Raw genomic sequence first — 27,134 nt, 5'->3', positions numbered from 1 at the left:
TCATACTACTTACTTTTTTAGTGACAATGTTGGTTTGCCAGAGTAGAGCATAACGCTAAAACTAATAAGAGATACTACAGGAAAATAACAAAATAATTTTTTTTACAAACTTATTTAATCAATAAAAATAAATTAATTCAACAATTTGGCGGCAAGATAGCTTCACGAGTCGAAAAAAACTCAACTCTAATAAGGAACTCTTTTAATTCCAATTAATTACACGAGTATTCCAACTGGTAACACATTTTTTTTCAATGGTCAAATAATCATATAAAACAATATACAATTTTACAGAAACTTTTAATGACAATTTTTTTATTAAATTGATATAAGGCAATGTGGAGAAGACCGTTTATCAGGTAAGACCGTCTACAAGCTCTTTCGTCACTTCTTACTCCGCGTTTGTACAGGTATAGAAGTTCGGTAGAGCAGAAACAGCAAAGCTCTTCCTTTCTGACAGTATCTGAGCGAAGTCTACAAATACGAAAGTTCTTTCCATATAACGGTCTTTCCATCCAAACAAATTATATGCCGGTTTCCCCTCATTAACCTTACATTTTTGATCGGCTAAAGCAAATTAAAAACAGACACTTTCCAATAAATTTTTCATAAATATCAATTAAGATAATAATATATCCACCAAGTGGATGCCCCAAGTTAAGCGCGGACGTGGCAGGCCCAGACGGAGATGGCGGGACGACCTAGACACCTTCATCAGTAAGTGGTCGGAAAAAGCTCAACAATGGGGTTTGTGGGAATCAAGATGGGGAGAGGCCTTTGCCCAGCAATGGGACACTATAACGGGCTATAAAAAAACAAATAAGTTAGTGTGTCAAACAAATGCTTTACAAAAATTATACTACACAATTAATAAGCAAACTTTAAAACAGTTTTCTCTACCTAATCAGCCTACCACTTATCCCAGGAGGAGTTGCGGGGACAGGTTAGTTTTTGTTACATTTTTACGTCATTAACATAATACAAAACAGCTTCATTCAACCAAGCCTTTATCGGTCCGTAGCTGATTTTAACTGCCTACTAATTGCCTCAGTTAAACGGTATAAGTACGGTCACCGACTAATTGTTGATGCACTGTCCAAATCTTTGTCAAAAATGTAAATGTCTCCTCATCCGCTCCACTAGCGATCGTAAGGCTGGCTCGTTCCTCGCTCAGCGCATTGGCATCGCCGTTCAGCGAGCAAAAGCGGTCATTCTTAGGAGGATATTTGTAGACAGTGTTGGCCGAACGCTAATTAGAATTGACCATTACCCATTACATATTGAATCGTAAACAGTTCACGGTTCAATTTGTAATGGTGGTTTTAGTAGTTAGTTTGGTTAATTCTAATTAAATTTCGGCCAACACTGTTTGTAGATACAATTTAAATTCCATAGGTTAAGATAGGTTTCGTTTCGTTTCAGATTTAATTTGTAGAAGGTAAGGTCCTAAGACGAACAGTTTATTTTGATCGGGGCAAGACTGACAGTATGAAGATTCCCTACAAGTGTTTGTATTTCCCTACAAACTAGAGTGGTTAGAGTAGTGCTACCTCGTTTTACGCAATAGGCACAATGGTTGTAGATTTTAGGAAAATGCCCAGACGAACTAACTAAATAACGAACTAATTGTTAGTCTTGTCCCGGAGATAGTCTTACCCCACCACACCTTAACCCCCTTATTCATAAACGTCTACTAAAGTTGACAAGCCGCTAATAATCATTTGTCCCTTGCCATCATACCAATACGTTGGAAAGGGACAAACGATTATTAGCGGCTTGTCAACTTTAGTAGACGTTTATGAATAAGGGGGTAAGTAATTTTTATGTACTTCCTTAAATACAGTAAAGTTTGTACTTTGTATGTTAATTAGGATTGATGACCCATTTAGGGTTCAAGCTAAATTGTTTGTCTATATTAACGGTATGATGGCCAATGTAAAGTGAACCCTCAACGGCCCAACCAATAAAGCCCGTGACTGTACCTATAGGTTATTTCAACAGTAAAACCAATATGGACTTCATAATGAAGACCACAAAATGAATCTGGCCATGGTAGGCCATTTAATCAGAGAAATGTTATTCTGAAACCTCATTCTCAAAATCTAATTCCAATATGATACTGATGTGTCAATGTCGAAAGTGACGATTTTGGTTGAAGGTTGACATCATGCACAATTCAGCAGGTTCTCTAAAGTGACGTTTTTGGCTGAAGGTTGACATCATGCACAATTCAGCAGGACTAAAGGAGATTGGAACCATCTCATATTGCAATGATGTCAGATCCACGTTAGACCAGTATTACATAATATTGTTGGAATTGGCCTGCAAAACTCAACACTAAATAAACAACAGCAATCAGCGCCATTTTATCTAGGCTAGATTACCCAAAAAGATATTTTTCATATGCAGGGGTGCAGTGCAGTCATATGCAGTAGTGTGTTGATCAATATCAGTTGGATGTAAACGTAACGTTATAATTGAGCTTCAAATACACATTCGAGAATAAACCCCTCCAAATGGATATCAAAACGCAAGTCAACAGCAAAACGGTCCAATCTGTATCATAGCTTTTTGACTCGCCCTTTGATGGCAAATACACTCGAACACACTAAAGCAGTCCATTTTGTGAAAGCCTAAAATGACATCGGGCTACACCGCTATTTGCAATCAAAACGTGAGTAATAAGATTTTGATACGCACTAAACGCAAAAGCATGGAGTAATAGCTAGGCCAATTCGGATTTGCTTCTGACATCAAAACGATGTCTCTAATTGATGCGAGTGACGGCCCGATTCAATTTTTAAGATACGTCAAACATTTGTTGTTCTTTAAACAAAAACGTCACGTTTGACACTGACATATCCAATCCATTATCGTATCTTTAGGAATTTTTGACGTACCTATCTTAAAGTTCGTATCCGGCCGCGTTAATTCGCTTGTTCATTTCGCTCGGACATGTCCGTGCATGCATAAGCGCGAGCTAATGAGAACACAATGAAATTACTTGATATCGTTTTGATGCCAGGTGTAAGTTCGAATTGGCCTCAGAGTGCCGGACAAAGTGAAGTCTTATTAAGCTGTTCCATTTGGCTCGATAATAGTACTGCAATAATTTTCACATTATTCGATCAGATATCGGATGAACCGTGGAATAAAATAGCTGCTAGATATTTTATTTTTGTCAATACAAAAATAAAATATCTAGCAGCTATTAACTTTGTTTTATTTATTTATTTAAACTTTATTGCACAATATAACAAATAACGTACAAATGGCGAACTTAATGCCTAAAAGCATTCTCTACCAGTCAACCATCAAGCTAAACAGAAACAGTAGCACGTGCAGGCATTAAACGAAAAAAAAACAATAATATATACTAACACTAATAAACTTACATAAATATGCTATAATTAAATATACATACATATATATTAATTTATGTACCCAGTGCAAAAAATACTATGACTACGATGGACAATTAACCAGTGAGCTTGTCGAAAAAGTGCTTGCGTAACATGCGCTTAAACGAGAGCTTGAGCTTGTTTTGTATGAATTGAATGATTAAATAAATATAAAAAGTCTCTTTTTAAATTTTCCTTCTTCGTGGTAATCCGAAATCTGACATCAGATCTGGCAATGTGAAAACGATCTAAGAATTAGACTAAATTTTATACAATGTGAATAATTCGTAATGCAAGGAGCCAAAATATAATACACGATGTCGTGTAGAACAAATATGTACCCACTAATAATTAACTTTTCACAAGCTAAATTCGAACAATTGTTAAAAAGCGCTCATTAATGCGCTCAAAGTACAGTTAAAATGTTACACATACAGACTCAAAGACGCCTAGTCTAAGATTGCATATACCCTAGTCTAAGATTGCATATACTCAAGAAATTGAGACGGGCACCACCGTGACGGGTAGTCTAGAGTACCATGGCTTTAACCGTGTAGGCTGAAGTCGCCACTTCGAATCCGGCCTCCGCCACTGAGGGCCTACCGCGAACCACGTTCGACGTGTTGCCTCTTTGTCGCACTTGTAAATTTGTACGTAAGTGTGACAGAGAGGCAATACGTCGAATGTGGTTCGCGGTAGGCCCTCTGATGACTGGAGGGCTTGGTAACTTGGTGACTTTTTCTCTAGCATATAACATCTTCTTATTTCAGTTTATAAATACATACTCATTAGGGTCAGGTGGGGTAAAAATAAGACACGGTAAAAATATCACTAAAAGTATACACACAAAGCTTCTTTTTAAATAGAATAGAAGATGTTTTTGAGTGTTATTACCCCACCTGACCCTACCTATATAATTTTTTAAACATATAATTAGTTTTTTTTTCTCACAGCCTGTTTTCTCAGCCAGTTGGATATACTCATAAATAGCTCGTTATACTTGGTTTTCGGATTCGCACTTGATCGTTGGGCAGCAATCGGGGTAAGGCTCAGTGAGATCACCATCTGTCTTGTGGCATTTCGGATCATCAGTGCCAACCACACCGCATCTGAAACATTTTTTTTTATTAAGTATTTTTTTTTCGAGAGTTGACAATAATCAAGGGCAGGGTCGGTTAAGTATCCAGACACAAGCATTACTGCTGCAACGTCGTCGATTTTGACATTTGTGGCAGTTATGCAGTCGGCAGTAATGTCGCACTGCACATATGATATTTGTAAAATTTGACGATTTAAAAGTGCTTGTTGCTAGGCCTATTTGAAAAAAAAAAATATATATATATATACCTATATATATATATATATATATATTGACTTTGACTTTAACATATACGTAACGTAAGTTACATACATAAGTGTAAATTCAATAATAACTAATATTTATACGGTGGTTAGCATAGGGCCTAAAAAGTATATTGAGATAAATCAAGCTTAGAAATACAATGAAAATCTGAACTATACAGAATACTTCGGCCCGCAATGTAAAGCAACACGCAAGTTACGAGATACGAGCTTTTCATTGTAACTGTCAACAAATTATAAGCGTTACTATAAAAAGCTCGTATCTCGTAATATCATGTCATATGTTATGTCCAGAGATCGGAAAAATTTGCGTCATTGCTCGCAATAATGTGGATATGACTCAAAAGTGATTAAAAAAATAATCATTTAATTATCAGAAAATTTAGAAAAATTACTGATTATTTTCTTTTATAAATCTACATTATAAGAAATCTTTGTATTATTTATTGACTAGAAAAGAAAGAATCAAAATTAAATCTTAGGTAAGAAATTAAATAAACGCTGCCAGCCTTCTGGGTACCATAATGCATGAAGGTGACCTGGGGAGCATTTTTTATTTAAAAATTTATTTTAAGTTCTATTATATTTTAGTTTTAATATTAATAATTAGTTTATTTATTTTGTTTGTTTTTTTAGTTATATACTATGTTACTTGATTAATAAATACATCCATTAATTGTACAGAAATAAACATAAAACAGTTCGAATTGAAAAATAAATGATTTTTTTAATCAATTTTGGAGTTATGTCCACATTATTGCGAGCAATGACGCTAATTTGTCCGATCTCTGGTTATGTCTAACGTTTGCAGTACATTGCTGCTTGAAAATTAATTACGGGGTCTTATATTATATGATATATTCTGTATCTGTTTTAATTTATCGCCCGTTTTGGATTTACACACTGTATATTAATCTACATCGTTATTAAAATTGTACATAGAAATTAAATCGAGTAGAACTTTTGTACCTACTTATGTAAATCTTCTACTTGATCTAATTTTATTTGTATTGTAATTTCTAGTGACGAAAACCATACACCGTAGATATATGTTGCGTGAATGTTTACGTTATGTTCATAAGAGCTTATATTTAATTGTATAGCTGCAGCTAGGTTGGTATGACTCTTAAATTGTGAATCTTAAGAAGAAAGAGGAGGACCCGTACGAAAACGCCTTTTCATACTAACGTAGTCGTCTGTTTCCTCTCCAGATGAACATTATTGACAATATTTGGACAAAAGCCATCATTACATACTTGTGAACTCTGAATGATATCAATATATCAAACAGGTCTTTTTGAACTTTAGGGCCATTTAGTAACACATCATTAAGACTGTTTATATCAACCACAACTATGCCTATGAAATTGGCGTTTTTGTTCATAAGTATTAGTGATGTCATAGTTTATTCATTTTAATAGTAACTTCGAAGTATTCTTTAATTTCATTAGTGCGCTACATAGCAACGATTTTACATACAATTATTTGCTACTTTTATTTTTTTATGTATTCAGAATACCGCCAGGAAAACAGCTCTTTTCATGTGCTGCCGGCTTGAGTATTTAAATGACTTATAATTTTCTGACGGGACAGATAAAAAAAGAGATAGAAAATGTGCCTTAAAAATGTCTCAGATTACTGGCAAAAATTTGTTTGGTTTGAAAATGCCGTCACAAAATTTCATTGTATGAAAAATCGAATTTCGTTAAAGTTCTCCATACAAAACGCAAATTTCATAGGTAATGACCTAATATTATAAGAGTTAGTAGCGTTTTAAAATTTGTATGAAATTTGTATTTCGCTCCTAATTTTTACAATAATCAAAAATCTACAATAGTCAAAGCTATAATCGAATTCAAACTGTCGTAAGACATACTAAGATTAAACTAATTATACGGATTCCACTCACTCACTCAAACGTGTCGCCAGAGTGACTAGAACACGTAAGTGGAATCCGTGGAATTAGTTTAAGGCATAGCTATAGTTCATACAGTGTGTCCCTAGCCATTGGACAAAGCCGAAATGTACATATGCATTAGGATATTTAGAACCAGTGTACAAAGTATCATAACAACCGGTGTAGCGGTTTCGAAGAAATTAACAAATTACCATATTTTACTTTGTAGCAGCCTGTATGTGTTAGTAGCTCCTAAGGTAATATCTTAAAAGAATAGTATGGAACCTTCTTCGACCTTTTTGATTATTATTTTTATTTATGACAATAATAAGCTTCTGACTTTTGAAAAATGTCATCATTATCAAATATTTCGAACAAATTGTCAAAAACACTGCCAAAGATTAACACAGTGTGTTTCTTTTTGTTGTTGATTATCGCAAATAACTTTTGTTCGAAAAAATACTTTTTATCTTTTGTTCTAATTAAAAAAAATATTAACGTCAGAGCATTCCTGAGAAGTAACCCTGCGTGGGATTTCAGGGTTTGTCCAATGGCTAAGGTCATCCTGTATACATCAAATTGTGTAAAAATATTTTCCATAATGTCAACAACCAGAGAGGAAAATGGAGACCACGTTTGTATGGAAAAGCCGCCGTCCCCTTTCCTCTCAAGTGTGTGTTTCAAGCGTAAACACATCGAAATCATTGTGTTATGTTTAACTGTCAATTTTGTCTTCCCCAAAATGTGTGATTTTCCCCTAAAATTTTAACTTATTTTATAGGATACTTTATACCTACCTAATGTCAAGAGCTGCAATAACTGGGTTAATAGTACATTACGATACAAGTGCGAAAAATAGGAAATTCGAAACGAGTGGCGATAAATTAAAACACGACCGAAGGGAGTGTTTTAAATCGACACGAGTTGCGAATGTAGCTTTTTGTATGAGATGACTTTTTTTCTCAATAAATTATAATATACAACTAGAAAGAGATGCAATAGCACTCAACTGTTTTTATTTATCTGATAGAAGACATAAATACACACGTGAGTGGTCAGAAACAGGACAAAGAGAAGAATTTTGACCCAACTAATGTTTAGGGCAGAATTGACTATTTCCCCTTGATATTTTTTTTTTTTTTACTACGTCGGTGGCAAACAAGCACACGGCCTGCCTGATGGTAAGCAGTCTCCGTAGCCTATGTACACCTGCAACTCCAGAGGAGTTACATGCGCGTTGCCGACCCTAACCCCACCCCCCTCGTTGAGCTCTGACAACCTTACTCACCGGCAGGAACACAACACTATGAGTAGGGTCAAGTGTTATTTGGCTGCGGTTTTCTGTAAGTTGGAGGTACTTCCCCAGTTGGGCTCTGCTCTAGATCTGGAATGACATCTGCTGTGCTGTGCCCTACCACACAAGGCGAGATGACATTCACATTGCCCATACCTCTCTTTTGGACGTAATTTAAGGACATACCCGGGTCCAAATATATGATTTTCGCATAATACCGAACATACTCATACTCATACTCATACTCATTTATTGGTAAAATATACAATTTTACATGTCAGCAATAAAATACACAGTTGAAATTAAATTAAATTAAATTAAAAATATTTACTTGATCTACATTCGATTAAAATAAAAGGATACAAATACAAATAAATAAAAATGACAAGTTAAAATTATTAAGTTATTCGGATAAATTAAAATCATACATTAATATTATTTAAGCTACATTATGTTATTACATTTAAAATTAAGAAATTCATTAATGTCATAAAAAGCTTGGACAGTTAACCATATTTTTAATTTATTGTAAAAGGTTGAGTCACACTCAATCTGCCTTAAGTCATTGGGTAGTTTATTGTAGACTTCTGTACCCCTAGTGTAAATAAATTCGATTTCGAAACGTGACGAACGCGTTTGCGTTAAGTCTCATTTTGTATGGGTTTTTGAACAGCGCGCCAAGCGGGACGTTTTGGAAAGTCAAAAATCTCATACAAAATGACACTTAACGCAAACGCGTACGTAACGTTTCGCTGTCGAAAATGTTTACACTAGGGGTACTGGTCCTCTAACAGATATTATTTTAGACGATTTAGCTAGTCGGCAACATGTTGTAGATAGCGTGTTTTTGTTCTTACTCGCAATCCTTGTACTTTTGAAAACCTTACTTGGGTATAATTGAAAATTACTTCTGACGTGTTTAATGACGTGGTATATATATTGGGATGTCAAAGTCATAATTTTTTTTACATAAAAGTGTTAGTCGTACATAATTATATTACCCACACCTAACCTTGTTTACTAGTGCGCTACAAATAAAAACTCCTACAGGTTTATTTATAGCAAATATACCTTCGTAATAAAATAAAATTTACGTTCCAATTTGCACCATTCAAATAGGATTATTCTGAAATGCCAACTATATTTTTTGGAAATGTATTTCTATATCCTTATCACGCCTACAGGTTTGTCAGTAAAGTCTGATTATAGTTTTTATAAATTGCTATTATTTTTACTTTGTTCTTAAATTCGTGGAATGGAATTCAAACAAAATATTCCTGCTAAAACTAGTCAATAATAAATATAGCTTTAAATAACCCAACAGTAAGACTTTCAAGTTGTCGATTCAAACCAATGAGTTTCTCAGAAGGGTTTTCGGTGAAGGAAAACATCATGAGGAAACCATATTATTCCAAATAAGGCCCTGTTTTTCCTGGATTTTATTTCCACTATTGGATGATAGTCCATCTACCTTTTCTTCCTTTCATCTTACATCCATCCACATTCACTCCTTGTACCTTTTGCGATACATTAATTTCATCATTTCGCATCACATTCCCGTACCACGCTAGGCGATAATTAATCAACCTATCTAATAATTTTAATGATGGGGTGTCCTTGGTTCCTTGGAGCTTGGGACGGATGTTAGTGTGGGATGCTACCTGCGTAGACACACTGGCACCGTCCCACCTCCAACGGACTAATGTAAAAGCGGGCGCAGCGGCGGAAAGCGCGGAAATTTTGAAACGTAATAAATATAAGAGCCTCGGTAGAGAATACCATTTTGTACCTTTTGGCGTTGAAACTCTAGGTCCATGGAGTCCCAGCGCGCACAAGTTTTTTGGAGAAATCGCGAAACGTCTGGTTGACGTAACTGGTGACCGAAGAGCTGGCGGCTTCCTCGCACAACGTATCAGTATTGCGATACAACGAGGAAATGCCGCCAGCATCCTTGGTACAATGCCTCAAGGGCCTATTTTAGATATAAGCTAGTTATAGTAATCATCTGTATATTTATCCATTATGTATATTGTTATTGTCAATAAATAGTTCTTTAGTAGAATTAGTATTCGGACTTGTATAATTTTATTATTCTATTGGCTACGTGCGAAGTGGTGGGGATAAGTAAAGCGATCGCAACGCATGCGGTGGTGAAAATTGGAACTAACCAAGGATAACGTCTTTAACATAACAAGTTATATGGCTCGAAATGGGAATTTTATTTACTTTTACCCCTGAAATTATTAATTTAAATTGTATGGTGTAAGGGACCATTGTAATCTGTATGAAATGCTTAATATAACCAACATATTTAATTTGATAATCATCTTTTCCTTAAATAAGTTTTTGGCAAAAATTTCATTTTTGGTACAAGCTTTTATCGCTGACTGTACTTTTCTTTCCACAGGCAACTAATACTCATCGAGTCAATTCTAAATACCCTAAACACAATTAGGTTGCGTTGTTTTATCACAGAGTTCCTATGTCTTGTCTCCATCATCAGATCAGCTCGATGGTACCACAATATTGCATTGTCACCCGACTTACATATGTATGCAAATTTTCAGCTCAATCGGAAACCGGGAAGTGGATCAAAGGGTGTAGCAGGATAGCCTAGGAAAAATTGCCCCCAGCGATTTTGGGCCGAAACTGTAATCAAACGATGCCTTTTGGGGAGGTTATACTCTGCACAAAGTTTCATCCCTCTGTTACCCCCTCGGGGTGAAAAACACCCGATTAACCCCAAAACTGTTTTAATTATTTTTTCCTAAACTATGAAAGTGACGAATTTCAAATTTCGTACAAATATTAATAAGACTAAAAGCTATGTGCTAAAAAAATATTAACCCCCTAACCATTGAAATTCTTGTAAAAAAAACAAAAATAAAAAAAGAATCAACCTGTATATCAAGTTTGGCTCATGGTACCACACCATTTTTTTTTTCAAAAATGAACCAGTTTATATTCTACATGATACAAAAGTTTCATGGACCTACTCCAGAAGGAACATTGCGAAATTAATATGTATTGGCTCTTTGGTGCGTACTATTCATTGAACTCCCACTAAGAGCCTTGCATTATTAATAAACAATGGCTTGCGATCGGACCGCTGCTCGTGCCCGATTTGAAAAAGGTGGGGATAAAGAAGTATGAATCAAACTCATTTGTATTTATAAAAACATTTTTAAGGTTCCGTAATCAACTAGGAACCCTTATAGTTTCGCCATGTCCGCCTGCCTGTCTGTCTGTCTGTCAGCGGACATGATCAGTTTAGCTGTTTTTGAGTTATCGCAAAAAGTTTCCCCTTCATAATAAAAAGACCTACTTTAATTAGGTACTGATTATGCAAATTTGCCTATTTGTTTAACTCACGTGAAAGGTACCGTTTCATCCCTTGGTTAACAATTTACTATACTTTAAGCTCCAGTTTAGCTTATTGTGACGGAAGAGTAACTACGGAACCCTACACTGAGCGTGGCCCGACATGCTCTTGGCCGGTTTTTATAAATTATTTTGTTTTCGGGTCAAGGACGTTGCGTATTAAGCATGATACGAGTATAATGATTAGTAGCTACGAAATAGTACGTTTATTTTAATTTCGCAATGTTCCTTCTGGAGTAGGTCCATGAAACTTTTATATAATATAGAATATAAATTGGTACATTTTTGAAAAGAAAAAATGGTGTGTGTACCATAAGCCAAACTTGAGATCCATGTACAAATGAGTTTGATTCATACTTCTTTATCCCCACCTTTTTCAAATCGGGCACGAGCAGCGGTCCGATCGCAAGCCATTGTTTATTAATAATGCAAGGCTCTTAGTGGGAGTTCAATGAATAGTACGCACCAAAGAGCCAATACATATTAATTTCGCAATGTTCCTTCTGGAGTAGGTCCATGAAACTTTTGTATCATGTAGAATATAAACTGGTTCATTTTTGAAAAAAAAAATGGTGTGGTACCATGAGCCAAACTTGATATACAGGTTGATTCTTTTTTTATTTTTGTTTTTTTTACAAGAATTTCAATGGTTAGGGGGTTAATATTTTTTTAGCACATAGCTTTTAGTCTTATTAATATTTGTACGAAATTTGAAATTCGTCACTTTCATAGTTTAGGAAAAAATAATTAAAACAGTTTTGGGGTTAATCGGGTTTTTTTCACCCCCAGGGGGTAACAGAGGGATGAAACTTTGTGCAGAGTATAACCTCCCCAAAAGGCATCGTTTGATTACAGTTTCGGCCCAAAATCGCTGGGGGCAATTTTTCCTAGGCTATCCTGCTACACCCTTTAACTTGCAAGATTTGATTACAAACAGACAACGGTCAGGTGAAAGTAAATAAAAGCTTGTAAAAGATAGACATTCACCATTGTGGACTTTTTTTTAGACCTATGAAAGAGAGACAACCCCACCATATTGTTATTGTTTTATTACTGCACCATGCTGTAATGCCGTGTAATAATAAAAAAAAAAAAAAAAAAAAAAAAAAAAAAAAAAAAAAAAAAAAAAAAAAAAAATTGTGCTGTTATAGTGAACTCAAACTGGTTAGGCAGCGTTTTCGATTACTTCAACTTCAACATTTATTCAGCAAACAGGCCACAAGGGCACTTTTACACGTCAACATGGAATTTACATACAAACAAAAACAAGCACATCAACAATTAAGTATAAAATACAATTACAAAAAAATAACTAAAATAATAATAATAATAAAAAACAAACAGATACAAAAAAAATCTAAAATTATTTAGAGGTGGTATTAAATTAGCCAACGTGATTTTTTTCCGAAAAAATCCTCATATTTCAACCAATTTACATAAAACCTTAACAAGTTATTGTACCTAAACCTTCCTTAAGAATTGATAGATGAAAGTCGTTTCAAAATCCGTTCAGTAGTATTTAGTTTTGGAGTAGTTTTTAGGGTTCCATACCCAAAGGGTCAAACGGGACCCTATTACTGAGACTTCGCCGTCCGTCCGTCCGTCCGTCTGTCACCAGGCTGTATCTCATGAACCGTGATAGCTAGACAGTTGAAATTTTCACAAATGATGTATTTCTGTTGCCGCTATAACAACAAATACTAAAAACAGAATAAAATAAATGTTTAAGGAGGGCTCCCATACAACAACATATTTTTTTTGGCCGTTTTTATAAATAATGGTACGGAACCCTTCGTGCGCGAGTCCGACTCGCACTTGCCCGGTTTTTATTTAAGATGTAGATTTGCTGATGCTATAGTCTGTATCTTTAGGTATTTAAAAAAAGGTAAACAAACAATTTGTAAATTTTCGGGTAGTTTTAATATTTATTGGTTAACCAACCAAATACAAAACCGCCTGGATCTGTCACTGAACGACCTGACTTTAAACCTACATTATTTGATCATGTAATGTTTTCATCTACCCTCAGCTGCCTTAAGGAGCCATTTGAGGGTAGATTTTGTTTACCTTTTTTTAAATACCTAACGATACAGACTATAGGTTGCGAGACAGTCGTCTACATAGCGAATATCTCCTTTCTAGCAATGATCCCCAGCTATTTAGTTAATGAATGCTTACGTCGCATAGTACAGCATGTCGCCTCCACACTCTATCCGGATGCATTGGAGGATGGGGGTAACCACGGACCCGTACGGGATGACGTCTTTTATCTCGTTCACGTAGCAGCCTTCTTTGTGAGCTGGAATAAGAGAAAAACACGTGTTAATACAGAATGCTAGACAGTGTCGTGTGCCAAATACTTTAATTTATTTATTAACGAAACATTGTAGTTTTTATATTTTGACAACCTATCCATGCTCATCACACGAATAAATGCCCTTACCAGGATTTGAACCCGGGACCATCAGCTTCGTAGGCAGGGTCACTACCCACTAGGCCAAACCGGTCGTCATAATACAATGATTTTAATTGCTACTTGTTTTTACAGTTTCTGGTTTGGACCATGCATGTTTGTCTGAAAAGCTATTCTTCCTTCTCAATTGCTTACTCTAAATAAAAGAAAATGGCACTAACGGTCATGATTCGATTTGATTAAATATCCGAATATTAATAAGCCAATTAACCTATAGCCTATATGGTTATGCACAGATCATTATTTTGTTTATCAATTTGATCATATTTTTAATATTCTTGTGCCCATAATTCGTGATCTGAATGACCTTAAATGTTGTCATATTCATATAAATATTTACGTTACAAGCCTTTGTAAACTTTGTTTTTGTCTGCGTGGACATTGTATCAAAACAAAATGAAAACCTTAACAAATTGCTAAAACGAAATCGGCGTCTATGGCATTAACAAGTTACCATCAGAAGGTTCTTGTTTTGCTCGGCCGGCCGGTATGATAACAGACGCGCTCAGTTTGTGATATTTGCAATCATAATGTCATTTACGAATTAGATGTATATGTGTATTGCATTGTATAGCTAATTATTAAATACTGCGGAATGGAGTATCGAGACAAACCATAGTGGTTTAACGATACTTTTTCATCAAATATTCTGTAATTGTGATTTATCTGTAATAAATAAATAAATATAAATAAAAAATATTTTTTGAATTACAATTCTATTGCCGACTGTACATTCTCTTCTTTGCATGTCTATCAAGTACTCGAGATCTTTCAAATCAGCCTAAATACAATGTCGTATCCTAATGCTTCTCTGACTGCATCATCAGATCAGCTCCATTACAGGACAGGACATTATTACATAAATTGACTAAGTCCCACAGTAAGCTCAATAAGGCTTGTGTTGACGGTACTTAGACAACGATATATATAATATATAAATATTTATAAATACTTAAATACATAGAAAACATCCATGACTCAGGAAAGAATATCCATGCTCACCAGTCTCACCACACAAATAAATGCCCTTACCAGGCTTTGAACCCGGGACCATCAGCTTCGTAGGCAGGGTCACTACCCACTAAGCCAAACCGGTTGTCAAACCATGTTAGAATATTAATGAATTGTCATCGGAAATACGACAGTACGCCAAATTTCAGCTCAATCAGACATCGGGAATTGGTCCAAATGTAAGTTACAAGATTTGAAGCACATATAGAAATAAATATATTATTGCGTTCCGTACGAAAACGGTTTGAAATATATAAAATAAAATTATTTCCGAGCCCTGAGGATAAGAGGGCCTACCGCGAACACCAAAGTTCGCAAATTTCGGGCATCTTTCTCTTTTACTTCAATTACTGCGTAATTAGAATGACAGAGAAACATGCTCGCAACTTGCGAACTTCGGTGTTCGCGGTAGGACCCCGGTTGCAGTAATATTTACGCGGAGTCGAGCAATATTGACCCACTATTTTTATCAATACATAACCAGTGCTTTTAGGTCATTGTATCTTTAGGTATTTAGCAATCGTGCCAATGCTAGCTCATTAGATTATTTATGTGACCTGGTTCACTTCTCGATGTGTTTGTGGACTCTGGACTTAAGTTCAAATAGGTCACTACATTTATTCTCAGATCTAAGTTTGAAACAAGTATTTTCATTATCGTCTACCGTTATCGTTGGACGACCGGTCTGGCCTAGTGGGTAGAGGGTCACTACTAGTGACCCTGCCTACGAAGCCGATGGTCCCGGGTTTAAATCCTGGTAAGGGCATTTATTTGTGTGATGAGCATGGATATTTGTTCCTGAGTCATGTGTGTTTTCTATGTATTTAAGTATATATAAATATTTATATATTTAATATATCATGGTCTAAGCACCCTCAACACAAGCCTTATTGAGCTTACTGTTGGACTTAGTCAATTTGTGTAATAATGTCCTATAATATTTATTTATTTATTATTTATCACTAGTAGCTGTGAGCTGTAGACCTCGCAAACTTTGCCATTTAGAAAAAAATAAATAAACCGAATCTACAAAATAATGTACTTCAATGTAATTTATTTCGGGTAGTGATGTATTATTCAACTTATTCGTCTAAAAAAAATTATAAGACAAACTGTACGTCAAATGGCGGTAAATGAAAACGTTTTTACGCATGTCACGCATCCGTAGCTTTTTTTAATTCAGAGACAAACTAGAGATGGAGGCCGATTGCCATTTCGTTCGATACCAACGAACATGCGAGATTTGTCAAATTGTATGCAATTTACATTTCATTTCGAATAAAACGTCATCTCGACTGATACTAGAATAGAGGTCAAATCAAATTGCTTTTTTTTCAAAATGTTCGTAATTTGAATGTCATTACCAAATCGATTTTTATATAATAATCAAGCAATTACAACATTTTAACAGATAAAAAAAATTATAACAAATAATCCGTATAATTATCAAACGAAAATTTCACGGGAATCGGTTGAAAAATGCGACCTGAATTGAATCTTTGCCCAAGCTGAAGCGGAGACCTTCGCTAACGCTCGTTAAATTAGATGGAAAAATTTATTGAATTATTTTGGGGGGCATATAAACTCTGAGTTATCTGCAGTGATCGGAACTATGGGAGTAAAACTTTAACAAAACTTGTTAAGCGGACATAAAATAGTGCATACAGCCCTAAAAATATTCATGTCCATAGGGATAGGAATAGTATAGTACTTACAGCCATAAAAATATTTACATTCATAGACATTCGAATATGTAATAGGCTATAAGCACTCTTTTTACGTCCGCTTGATAAGTTTTACTCCCATAGTTCCGATCACTGGTTATCTGATACGAAAAGATGGCCCAATTTGACACCAGAAAGTAACAGAGGGCGATGTAAAAGACTTCTTATTTAGTTTCATCTGTCCCGTTAGACCTAATTGTGCGGCCCGCCTGATATTAAGCATACACCGCAGCCTATGGGCGCTTACAACTCAAGTTGAGTTATACACGCGTTGCCTATCTTGTCAACAACGCGACATGTAATTGTAATTTTATTATGTTTTTTTTTGTTTTATCTATGTGCATTTTGGGCTAGAATAAATATTTAGAATTTAAATTTGTATTTAGGCTAACGAACAAGGACGAGTTGGTATGGTGAATTATCAAATAAAAACAATAACACGCTTCCATTTCAAAAAAAGTATTTTACATATAAATGTAAAAGCAATTATCATACATTATTAGCACTGAGTATACATATTTAGCTGTTTGCGTCATAATCTTTATAACTATAGTAAATTACACGCAATTTACAGAAGAACAAAATACATTCCTACCGTAACTTAAATCAAGAAAGCCGTATGTTACATGCGGCCGTAACATTCTTAATACAATTTTCTTTTCAATGGTGCCATTATTCGTAATATGTCTATTTATATGAGCAATGTCTTTTAATAGAATATGCCTTTGCACGAGAGATTATGGTAGTTAAAAAACTTGCATAATTAGTTAGCTAACGATGGAATAATCAATCAGTTGTTATACAAACATGTAACTACAAGTTACGATACTTATTCTTTATTTTAGGGTTCCGTACCCAAAGGGTCAAACGGGACCCTATTACTGAGATTTCGCTGTCCGTCCGTCCGTCCGTCTGTCACCAGGCTGTATCTCATAAACCGAGATAGCTAGACAGTTGATATTTTCACAAATGATGTATTTCTGTTGCCGCTATAACAACAGATACTAAAAACAGAATAAAATAAATATATAAGTTGGGCTCCCATACAACAAACATATTTTTTGCGGTTTTTATAAATAATGGTGCGGAACCCTTCGTGCGCGAATCCGACTCGCACTTGGCCGGTTTTTATTGCTTATCAATTATAAGAGATACAAAAAAAAACCAAATGAATCAATAATATTGGAAAAAAGGCTATAACATCGATGAAAAGCCCTCTTTTCTATTTTAATTATATTACCTGATTACACAACAACTATTTTTGGACCTAAAAGGAGATCTTCATGCAGGGCCCCAGCAGCACGCACAAGTTTTTTGCAGAAATCGCGAAGCGTCTGGTTAACGTAACTGGTGACCGAAGAGCGGCTTCCTCGCACAACATTGTGATACAACGAGGAAATGCCGCCAGCATCCTTGGTCCAATGCCTCTGTATATATCCATTATGTATATTGTTATTGTAAATAAAATACTGAAGTTTCAAAGGAGATAGATATTTTTATTTCGTTTTAATGTTTTCATGTGAATAAACTACACCTTTTCTTCAGTTTTTGTCCAAAAAATTTAATTTAATTTGGGTTTAAAGTGGTTTTTATGCCAATGATGCATTGCTAATGATTTATTTCACAATTAATACATACAAGAGGTTAAGCTTAGTGTAGTATTTCATGGAAAAAATACGCTAAAATTAGGACAGCGATATTTGCTCCAAATCTTTATTCATTATTGAAAGCACCCTCGTCAATTCCTTGATAGCATTCATGTTCATCAGTCACTCGGCTGATTGAACGTCATAATCGCGGCAGTAATGCGGCGGCGAACGTCACTCATTTTATTAAGGAAATTGACAGCAGCAGTCATGCCACAACAGCAGTGCAGCTGCAGTTACCATCGGAATGTCACCTTGAGACTACTATCGTCGATCGTCGGACCGGAGCATGAGTTGCGTTCTTGCGCGCAAATCCATACATGAAGTCGCGCAAAATGTACAGCACCTATCCGGCGATAAAATAATGCACATCTTTAGAAAGAAAATATGGGAGATAACGAGAGAGAAAGAGACAACAAATATTTATCGCCGGCGTTATGAAGTCGCGCGCGAGAATGCAACTCATGCTAGCAGGCATGGTAATAATTGAGATATCATTAAAGGTTTATTACGATCGTTAAATTAATCGCTAGTGTACTTTATTTTGGCTACAAATTAGCATTACTGCTGAGGCCAACGCAGCGTTATCAGACCTCAATGTCGCAGTGTACCTAAATAATCAGTATTCATGGTCACTTTGCCCGACGGCGATAGTACATACAATGCAAACAGCAAACAGTAGTCTTATAAACTGAAGTTAATGTCATATTAATAAAATCGGATAAGTGAGAGTCGGACTCGCCCACCGAGGGTTCCGTACTTTTTAGTATTTGTAGTTATAGCGGCAACAGAAATACGTCATCTGTGAAAATTTCAACTGTCTGTCTATCACGGTTCATGAGATAGAGTCTGGTTACAGTCAGACAGACGGACGGACAGCGGAGTCTTAGTAAAAGGGTCCCGTTTTACCCTTTGGGTAACCATAAAAGATATTTATTCGTGACGATTACAAAACACGTACAGAGATAACAGACAGACAGACAGACAACAACAGCAAGAAAAAAAGAGGTAATTAAAAGTGCATCACGAAATGGACCCAAGCCAGCATAATGATAGATGTAAAGCCAGCGCTGGTCACCCATAGAGCCCATTCGGTGATGCTACGGTGATAACACATAAAGATACAATATTAAAACATTACAAAAATACACAAAAGTAATAATTAAGAAAACAAACAAAACAAAAATATACAAGAGAAATAATTAGGAAAACAAACGAAACACTCTCATTTAAAGTTACAATATGTTTACAAAATGTATGTTAATTTTAGCGTCCTTTGTTTATCCTCAATCCTAAGATAAACAAAAGGGGGAGGCGATGGATGAATGGGGGGAGATCTACACGTGCGAAATCGCAGGCAGCTGCCAATAATGTCAGGTAAACCATGATAATTATCGTACAAACCCAGTCTAACCTAGTCTACCAGTCTAAACCTAGTCTACCAGTACAATTAACAAAATTTCTTACACTACTGTCAAAATCTGTTTACTGCACAGAATAATTCTGCAATAATTTATAGATGATAAAATATTTCACCAGAGGTCACCCGAAGGTCAGGGTCCTCGTTTTGTAAACAACACGAAGAGGTCGTTTGTTGCCTTTTAATTTATTTTGAGGAATCCCAGTGGCGCTGGCGTTAAATTTCGATGCGTATTTTATTGCATTCTTTAACCGGTTTTAGGTGGTTTTAAAAGGTATTTGTCAACAATGATAACACTATTGGCGTCGCATAAATAAAATTGAGACGGATCTTATAACATCGTGGATTTGGAGAGATTTTGATATGTTTTATGGCTCCTCTACATGATGGCCCAGCGCTGGGCCAGTGAGATGGCCATGAGATGGTTAAAACACCCACTATGGAATGGGCCACGTGTAGGTGCGTCGCTTCGCTGCTTTAATGTGCGGACGAAAAACCGACACCGTGACCATCCCATCGCCATCCCACCGCGCCATAAGCAATCCCACGCCACTACCCTGTCTACACGCTGGCCTATCTTAGTGGGCCAGTCCAGTAGGATGACCCATTGTATAGAAGAGCCATCAATTCACCTAATTTACTTACTAGGTAGCCATTACATAGGTATCTACTTTTCTCAAAAATGTGGATAAAATGTAACTTTCTCTTCAGTTTTTGTAGATTAAAGAACCTTTCCGTGTTAGTGTAGCGAAAAAACCCTTTTACCCAAGAACTATCGTATTCTTTTTAGGTTTGGGGGATGTAACAACTTTAGACGCCTTGTCTGTAATTTTCTGTACAAAACAGTCTGTCCATTTTTACACGTCAAATCTATGGCAATTTGTACGTAACGTACAAATAGCCATGTCACATAAACGTCAGTCCATACAATACATATGACCATTGGCCGAGGTTTTCGATAGAGGGGTAAGCTATTGAAAGCGACTCCGGTTCCTCCAAGCTTTTAGGTTAAATTCTCCTTTAGAAATATCAGCTTAGTAGTTGTCTTATATGCATAAATTAATAAATTTAAGAACGAGTTGTAAACTATGCAGCACTTTTTTAAATTTATTGCGGCTATCAAATAACCTTAAAGAATCGTGTTAGTGAAATCGAAACAAGTCTCTAATTGAACGCGCCGGGAAAGCCCGAATCCGTTTATTGACAGAAGTCATTAGTGACATTTTAACAGGTTGTCGACCGATTACATATAGTGTGTGATTCCGAACGATTGTTACAAGGCGAGTTGAGGAGTTGACCAAGCCATATGCGTAAACAAGGGTCACAAAGGCAATATACTTGCATACTGGCTCCTCTACACCTAGCCTAGTGGTGGGCTAGCGATATGGCCATGCGATGATTGAAAATAGAATAGAATAGAATTTCTTTATTTGCCAGAACACGTATGGTTCAAGATGATAACAGAACAAGTTTTACATGTACGTATTAGTATTCAGTCGAAGACAACATGCAAATAACAAATAGAGCACGCACTATGAAATGGGCCACGTATAAATGCGTACGCACTATTGCTGGCTCACAGACGAAAAACCGACACCGTGGCCATCCCATCGCCATCCCGCCGCGCCATAAGCCATCCAACGACACTACCCTCTCGACACGCTGGGCCATCTTAGTGGGCCAGTATGATGGCCCATCGTGTAGAAGAGCCATGAAACTTAGTACGAAATAGCTATGTCGTACTAGTTTTCGTTGCTAAAAATTGTTATAAGAAGTACAAAGTGGGAGTAGTAGTTTTGTATGTAAAACCTTGTACTGGTTTCTTTCCTATTAGAATTTATATCATTTTCAATAGAATTTGTTTGGTAGCCCAATAATCCGATTCGCCTGAGTTGACGAAACCAATTAGAATACACGACCTGCGGTGTAAGGTGTGTAGATTATGACGAAATTGGACTTTAATCTCATAATAATAAGGTTTACATTCACCGTAAAATATAACGCCAATTCGAACGTACATTTTGAAATATAACGGTGTGTTTCGCAATGCCCAAGTAAAGTCCTGAATAAGCTACTTGCCACTTATCTGACGAATAAAGTCATCGTTGGCGTTTCACAATCTTCAAATAAGCTTAACTAGTAGATACTTGCCACTTATCTAACGAATACCTAGTCATTTTTGGCGTTTCACAATCTTCAAATAAGCTTAACTGTACAATACCTTTACAACTTAATATAGTTTTATCTGGCAGTTAATTTATTTGTTAATTAGCTATCCAATACTTTACTCAGACTTTGTGAAACAGGCCCTAAATGTCGTTAGTTAGTTATAATTAACTAACGTGTGCATTTCGCTCACTCATGCTTAACCGTACCTACATGTATTGTCGCGGCCGAGACGCACGCGCGATTGATAACAAAATGACATCATTTTGACGTCATAATGTAACTTTGAAACCTCCAGAAGCATATTGGTTGGAATTTCCAAATTCTTTGCACCCGGATCTGGATGGATAGAATACGTCATTTGTTTTCTTTCTAGTGAGAAAAACAGTTTGTTGTGAAGAAAACGGAACTATGATGTCTTTGAATCATTGATTAGTATGGTGAATCACTTGTGAAGGTCGATATTGTGAATAAAGCTAATCAATGCATAATCATATACATAATTTATATTCTACAGCTAATTTTAAAACGATATTACATGCAATGATATTATATAACTACATACATAAGGAGCACAAAAATACTTCCATAATTACTTCTTTACCTACGAAGTATTATTATGTATGTAGCATTAGTTTATGAGACTGCTTGCTTAACAGTCCAGACCAGACGTGATTTATTTATTCAGTATAAATTTTATTTTGACACTTGGAGAGACTTTACACCTCCAAATCTTATTTGTATTAGTACTCTGACATTGGGGACCTTTAACATCTCCAGATTTAATGTGTTTTTAACCATAGAGATTATACATCTGTATTGTATTGTAGTAATTATTTATTTTAAGATTATTATAATGTAATGTTTATCCAGGTATTGGCTGTTGTATTTATAAATGTTGTTATGTATTTTTCATGTCACTATATGATGTTACTATAAATGTTGTATTGACTTGTAAAAGAGCCCTTGAGGCCTACTTACAGAATACATTTTTAAATTTTGAATTTTTGAAGAATAGATCTGTTTCCAATATGATATAAAATCAAAGTTGTTTTGTCAGCTGTCAGTATCAAAAAATGCTTTTGGTTGAAGAAATGTCGCATTTGACAATGACAGATCAGTATGATTGTTAATAGATCTAATAACTAAAACTCGAATTGAATCGAATTTTGGTTACTAATAATTGTTACTTATAGAAAATAATCGGACAGACAGACGGACATGACGAATCTATAAGGGTTCCGTTTTTTGCCATTTGGCTGCAGAACCCTAAAAAGAGGCCGAGTACTGTAGAAGTACTCCCCGTAAGTACCGTACTTCTTTTTAGTACTTGTTGTTATAGCGGCAACAGAAGTACATCATCTGTGAAAATTTCAACTGTCTAGCTATCACGGTTTATGACATACAGCCTGATGACAGACGGACAGACGAACAGTCTTATTAGTAATAGGGTCCAATTTTACCCTTTGGGTACGGAACCCTAAAAACATACAGGCCAAGAATCGATAAGTAAACCCTTATCCAACTTAACATATCTCGGAATCTCTTTGTGATTTTTTACGAAGCGAGACGATTTCAGCCATAAATGCTTCCGTTCCATAGATGTATGCAGTGCAGTCGAGTGTAAAGCAACGTTCCAAATATATATTTTTCATTACTAATGCTATTGTTGTTTTTAAAAAGTGTGCAGAAAATGATACGTTTATGCTCTAGAGCGCTGTACTTTCTAAGTACGTTTTTTATGATAAGCAATTAAAATTTTGGTTTAAATGGAGTTGTTTTTTTTTATACCACGTCGGTGGAAACAAGCATACGGCCCGCCTGATGGTAAGCAGTCACCGTAGCCTATGGACGCCTGCAACTCCAGAGGTGTTATATGCGCGTTGCCGACCCTTTAAAAACCTGTACAGTCCTTTTTTGAAGAACCCCATACTGTATACCTGTGGCGAACTTCTTTGGTTGTCTTACGTCCGCCTGCGAACGCAGGCCGCTAAGTCAATGATATGTTTTTGGTATGAGATGTCATATGTATGATAATAACTTTTAATTGTCAATAAAACTACATTTCCTTTAATTTTCCAAGAAGGGATTTATTATTTTTTATCCAAAGTGTAGTCCCACAACTGACTAAGCAACGCATGTAGGGGAGCTTGCATTTTTGCGGCGTTAGGCATAAAACGCCTATAGAAATTGAAAGCGCCAAGAAAACCTCGGCAGGGACCTCATTCCACAGCCGGAGCGTCCGCGGGAGGAAATTCTTCTTAAACCGCACAGTTGTACAATTTCCATTGTGATAATTAACTCCACATTCCATAAATAACGATATTTGTATCTGAATTGTTAATCGAAATTACCCACAAGAAATACTACTGAAGAGTTACCCGTGTTTTTTTTAATGCACATGTATTTACATTTCATATCATTTATTTATTGCATTCCATGGTACATACAAATATTATCTTAAAATAAATTGTCACAACATGGACCCTGAGTAGGGTATAGCAAGTTAGTTAAGTTACCTAGTTAGTTTTTACTTTCACCATATTCGAAATGAAAAATAGAGTGTTTAACCCGGGTGAATGCCTACCATTTCATCACTTGGTTAACAATCTACTTTATAATCTTAAGAGGTTTCCGAAATATGTAGGTAGTTTATTAGATTGATTGATGCTAAAATCGCATGTAATGGTGCATGTTAGAAATAATAATTTAGTATTGATAAAAATAACATCTGACTATCTAGCATGAATTGCGTTCTCGCGCACGAGTCCATACTTAAAATCGCGGAAGATGTATGAACTCGCGCGCGAGAACGCAACTCGTGCTAGCAAGTAGGATAACCTCAAACTATCATCAAATGTGCATTGCTTAGGAGAAAAGCCAATGACCTTTTCAAGTTGCATAACTGTGTCCAAACTACGCTTTAATATGGAATATTCATATTAAGAAATTTCCATTGCGTCTTCAACTTTCAATTCGTCTTTATTTATTTATTTAAACTTTATTGCACTATAAAAATAAGTACAAATGGCGAACTTAACGCCTGAAAGCATTCTCTGCTAGTCAACCATAGGGAAAAACAGAAATTCTCGAATGTGGGTGCAGTGAGAAATTAATTCAGAAAAAATTACAACTATAAGCTATTTTGGATAACTATTAACAATTTAGGATATTAACATACTTGTGCTTTATGATTTAAAAAAAAATTGTTTTCATTTTAAAAGTTCTAAATAAACTTTTTATTAGTCTTATCCGGAGAGTGCATTCAGAAGTAAAAGCTTTGAGCAAAGTATTTGTTAGAAAATTAAGAAGTAAAAGCTTTGAGCAAAGTATTTGTTAGAAAATTAAGAAGTAAAAGCTTTGAGCAAAGTATTTGTTAGAAAATTAAGAAGTAAAAGCTTTGAGCAAAGTATTTGTTAGAGAATTAAGAAGTAAAAGCTTTGAGCAAAGTATTTGTTAGAAAATTTGTGTATGTTTTGATATCCTTATGTAGGATGGTCGCAGCGAAGAACTCGGAGAGTTTTAATTACCCTTTAAGATAAGTAAATAAACAAAGAAAAAATATGTATATCTTTGTCACTTTAATACTGTAAGAAGGATAGTTGCAAGATAACAGAATTTTGAAATTTTCGTTAGGTATAAATATAGTTTTTTGTCAAAAATATCATTTCTGATACAAGCTCTTATTGCTGCCTGCAGTTATTCTTTCAACAGGCGACTTATACCTATCGAATCAATTGTAACAAACCCAAATACAGGGGTCGTTGTTTTTATCACAGAGTTCATATGGCCATCTCCTGTGTCCATCATCAGATCAGCTCAAAGGTACCATAATATTACATTGTCATCCAACTTTCATATGCGTGTGAAGTTTCAGGTAAATCCAATAATAGTAAGTCTAAATTAGCTTGCAAGATTTGACCCAAAAACATACAAACATTGCAAGTTAAATAAAAGTTTGCAAAAACTTGGAAACTCACCTAAATGAGCTGGTTTTTTCGGTGATTTCCCTCTAAACGTAGCAGCACTAGCCATTCCAATCATTAAACACACAAATACTAACTTCGACATTATCAAACACTGAATAAACTTTCTTAACTCCGACGTATATGTTGTGTGCAAGGCAAGGTTCTCCCAGCGCGTGTGGTGAAGCAACTGGCATGCGAGTAACCGGTGTGTCGTATATAGTTGTGTTTGTGGTGGGATTTATACACACATACGATTTGATTACGACGTTCACATGCAGTGGCTTCAGCCAGTTAGCAGACGGCACGATTCGGAATTTAAGGTACGTCAAATATTAGGTCTAGATACGATATGGATCGGATATGTCAGTGTCATAAGTGACGTTTTTGTTTGAAGAAATGTCACTTTTAACACTGACATATTCTGGTACATAAAAATAATCTCTTTACTAAAAACAACTACCGAACAACGTCATACTCTACGAGCACACTTAAAACTTACAAAGAAACTTGACATTGGCAAATCATCATAGTTTGATGGAAGCCATATTTAAAAGAACAAGAACAAGGTCTAGATACGATATGGTTCGGATATGTCAGTGTCATGGGTGACGTTTTTGTTTGAAATGTCACTTTTAACACTGATATATTCGATCCATATCGTATCTAGCTAGACCTTAATATTCGACGTATCTTAAAGTTCGAAGTTTTTGAAAAATCGTGGTGCTATACGGTTACCAAAAAATATGTCGCAATCTCGAGGTCTCTTTCTAAAAACTTCATTGATTTGAAACCGGATTAAACTTTCGCTCGATAGAATAAAATTTAGGAACATTTCCGTACACGGTGGGAAGAAGTTGATAACTCGTGAAATAAAATTGAAGAAATTTGAACCTTATGTGATTCTGTTTTAAGTTTAAGTTTCGTCAATTTCATATCTCGTGTCTAAAACGAGTCTACAATGCAATACAATTTTGTTTTTGCACAGAAGCTATTTAAAAAAATACTTCTTAAAAATGCACGCACGGCCGTCCGCTCAGTGCTCAGGGCAGCTATACGCCAATGAATTTATGGGCAAAACTTATCATAAATCTACATACACATTCGTAGTACTTACATGTATACTATACTGTGGCCTTAGGGCGGTTTTTATACTGTCCGATCCGATATCGGATGTCGGATGCAAGGCTCGGAAACCGTTCAAATTTCCAAACAGTTATCATGTACTTGGCGCAAAACCTTTTGACTTCGATTTCGCTCGAGAAACCGTTATTTTTAAACAGGTTTTTATGAGAACAGTTCTTGTCCTAATTAACCGGTTTAGAGCAATAAAAAACGGTTTCTTCCTATGTAGGTGTCTACGTTTACGTGCCACACCACTGACCAGGACGGCC

The 27,134-nt window shown here is 35.7% G+C and overlaps 1 protein-coding gene across 1 annotated transcript; it reads right to left on the bottom strand.

Moving 5' to 3' along the window:
• Positions 1-187: 187 nt before the first annotated feature.
• Positions 188-26,193, bottom strand: LOC133525522 (uncharacterized). Its single transcript, XM_061861788.1, has 3 exons — positions 25,756-26,193; positions 13,514-13,634; positions 188-4,510 (listed from the first exon to the last, which is right to left on the bottom strand). Exons 1-3 carry the CDS (start codon positions 25,844-25,846, stop codon positions 4,396-4,398), a joined length of 327 nt encoding a protein of 108 aa, XP_061717772.1. The 5' UTR covers positions 25,847-26,193; the 3' UTR covers positions 188-4,395.
• Between the last annotated feature and the right edge of the window lie 941 nt (positions 26,194-27,134).

Source organism: Cydia pomonella, chromosome 15 (genome assembly GCF_033807575.1).
Source record: "Cydia pomonella isolate Wapato2018A chromosome 15, ilCydPomo1, whole genome shotgun sequence".
NCBI lineage: Eukaryota > Metazoa > Arthropoda > Insecta > Lepidoptera > Tortricidae > Cydia > Cydia pomonella.
Note: the sequence above shows the minus strand (reverse complement) of the source record. Positions and strands in the feature narration are given on the sequence as shown.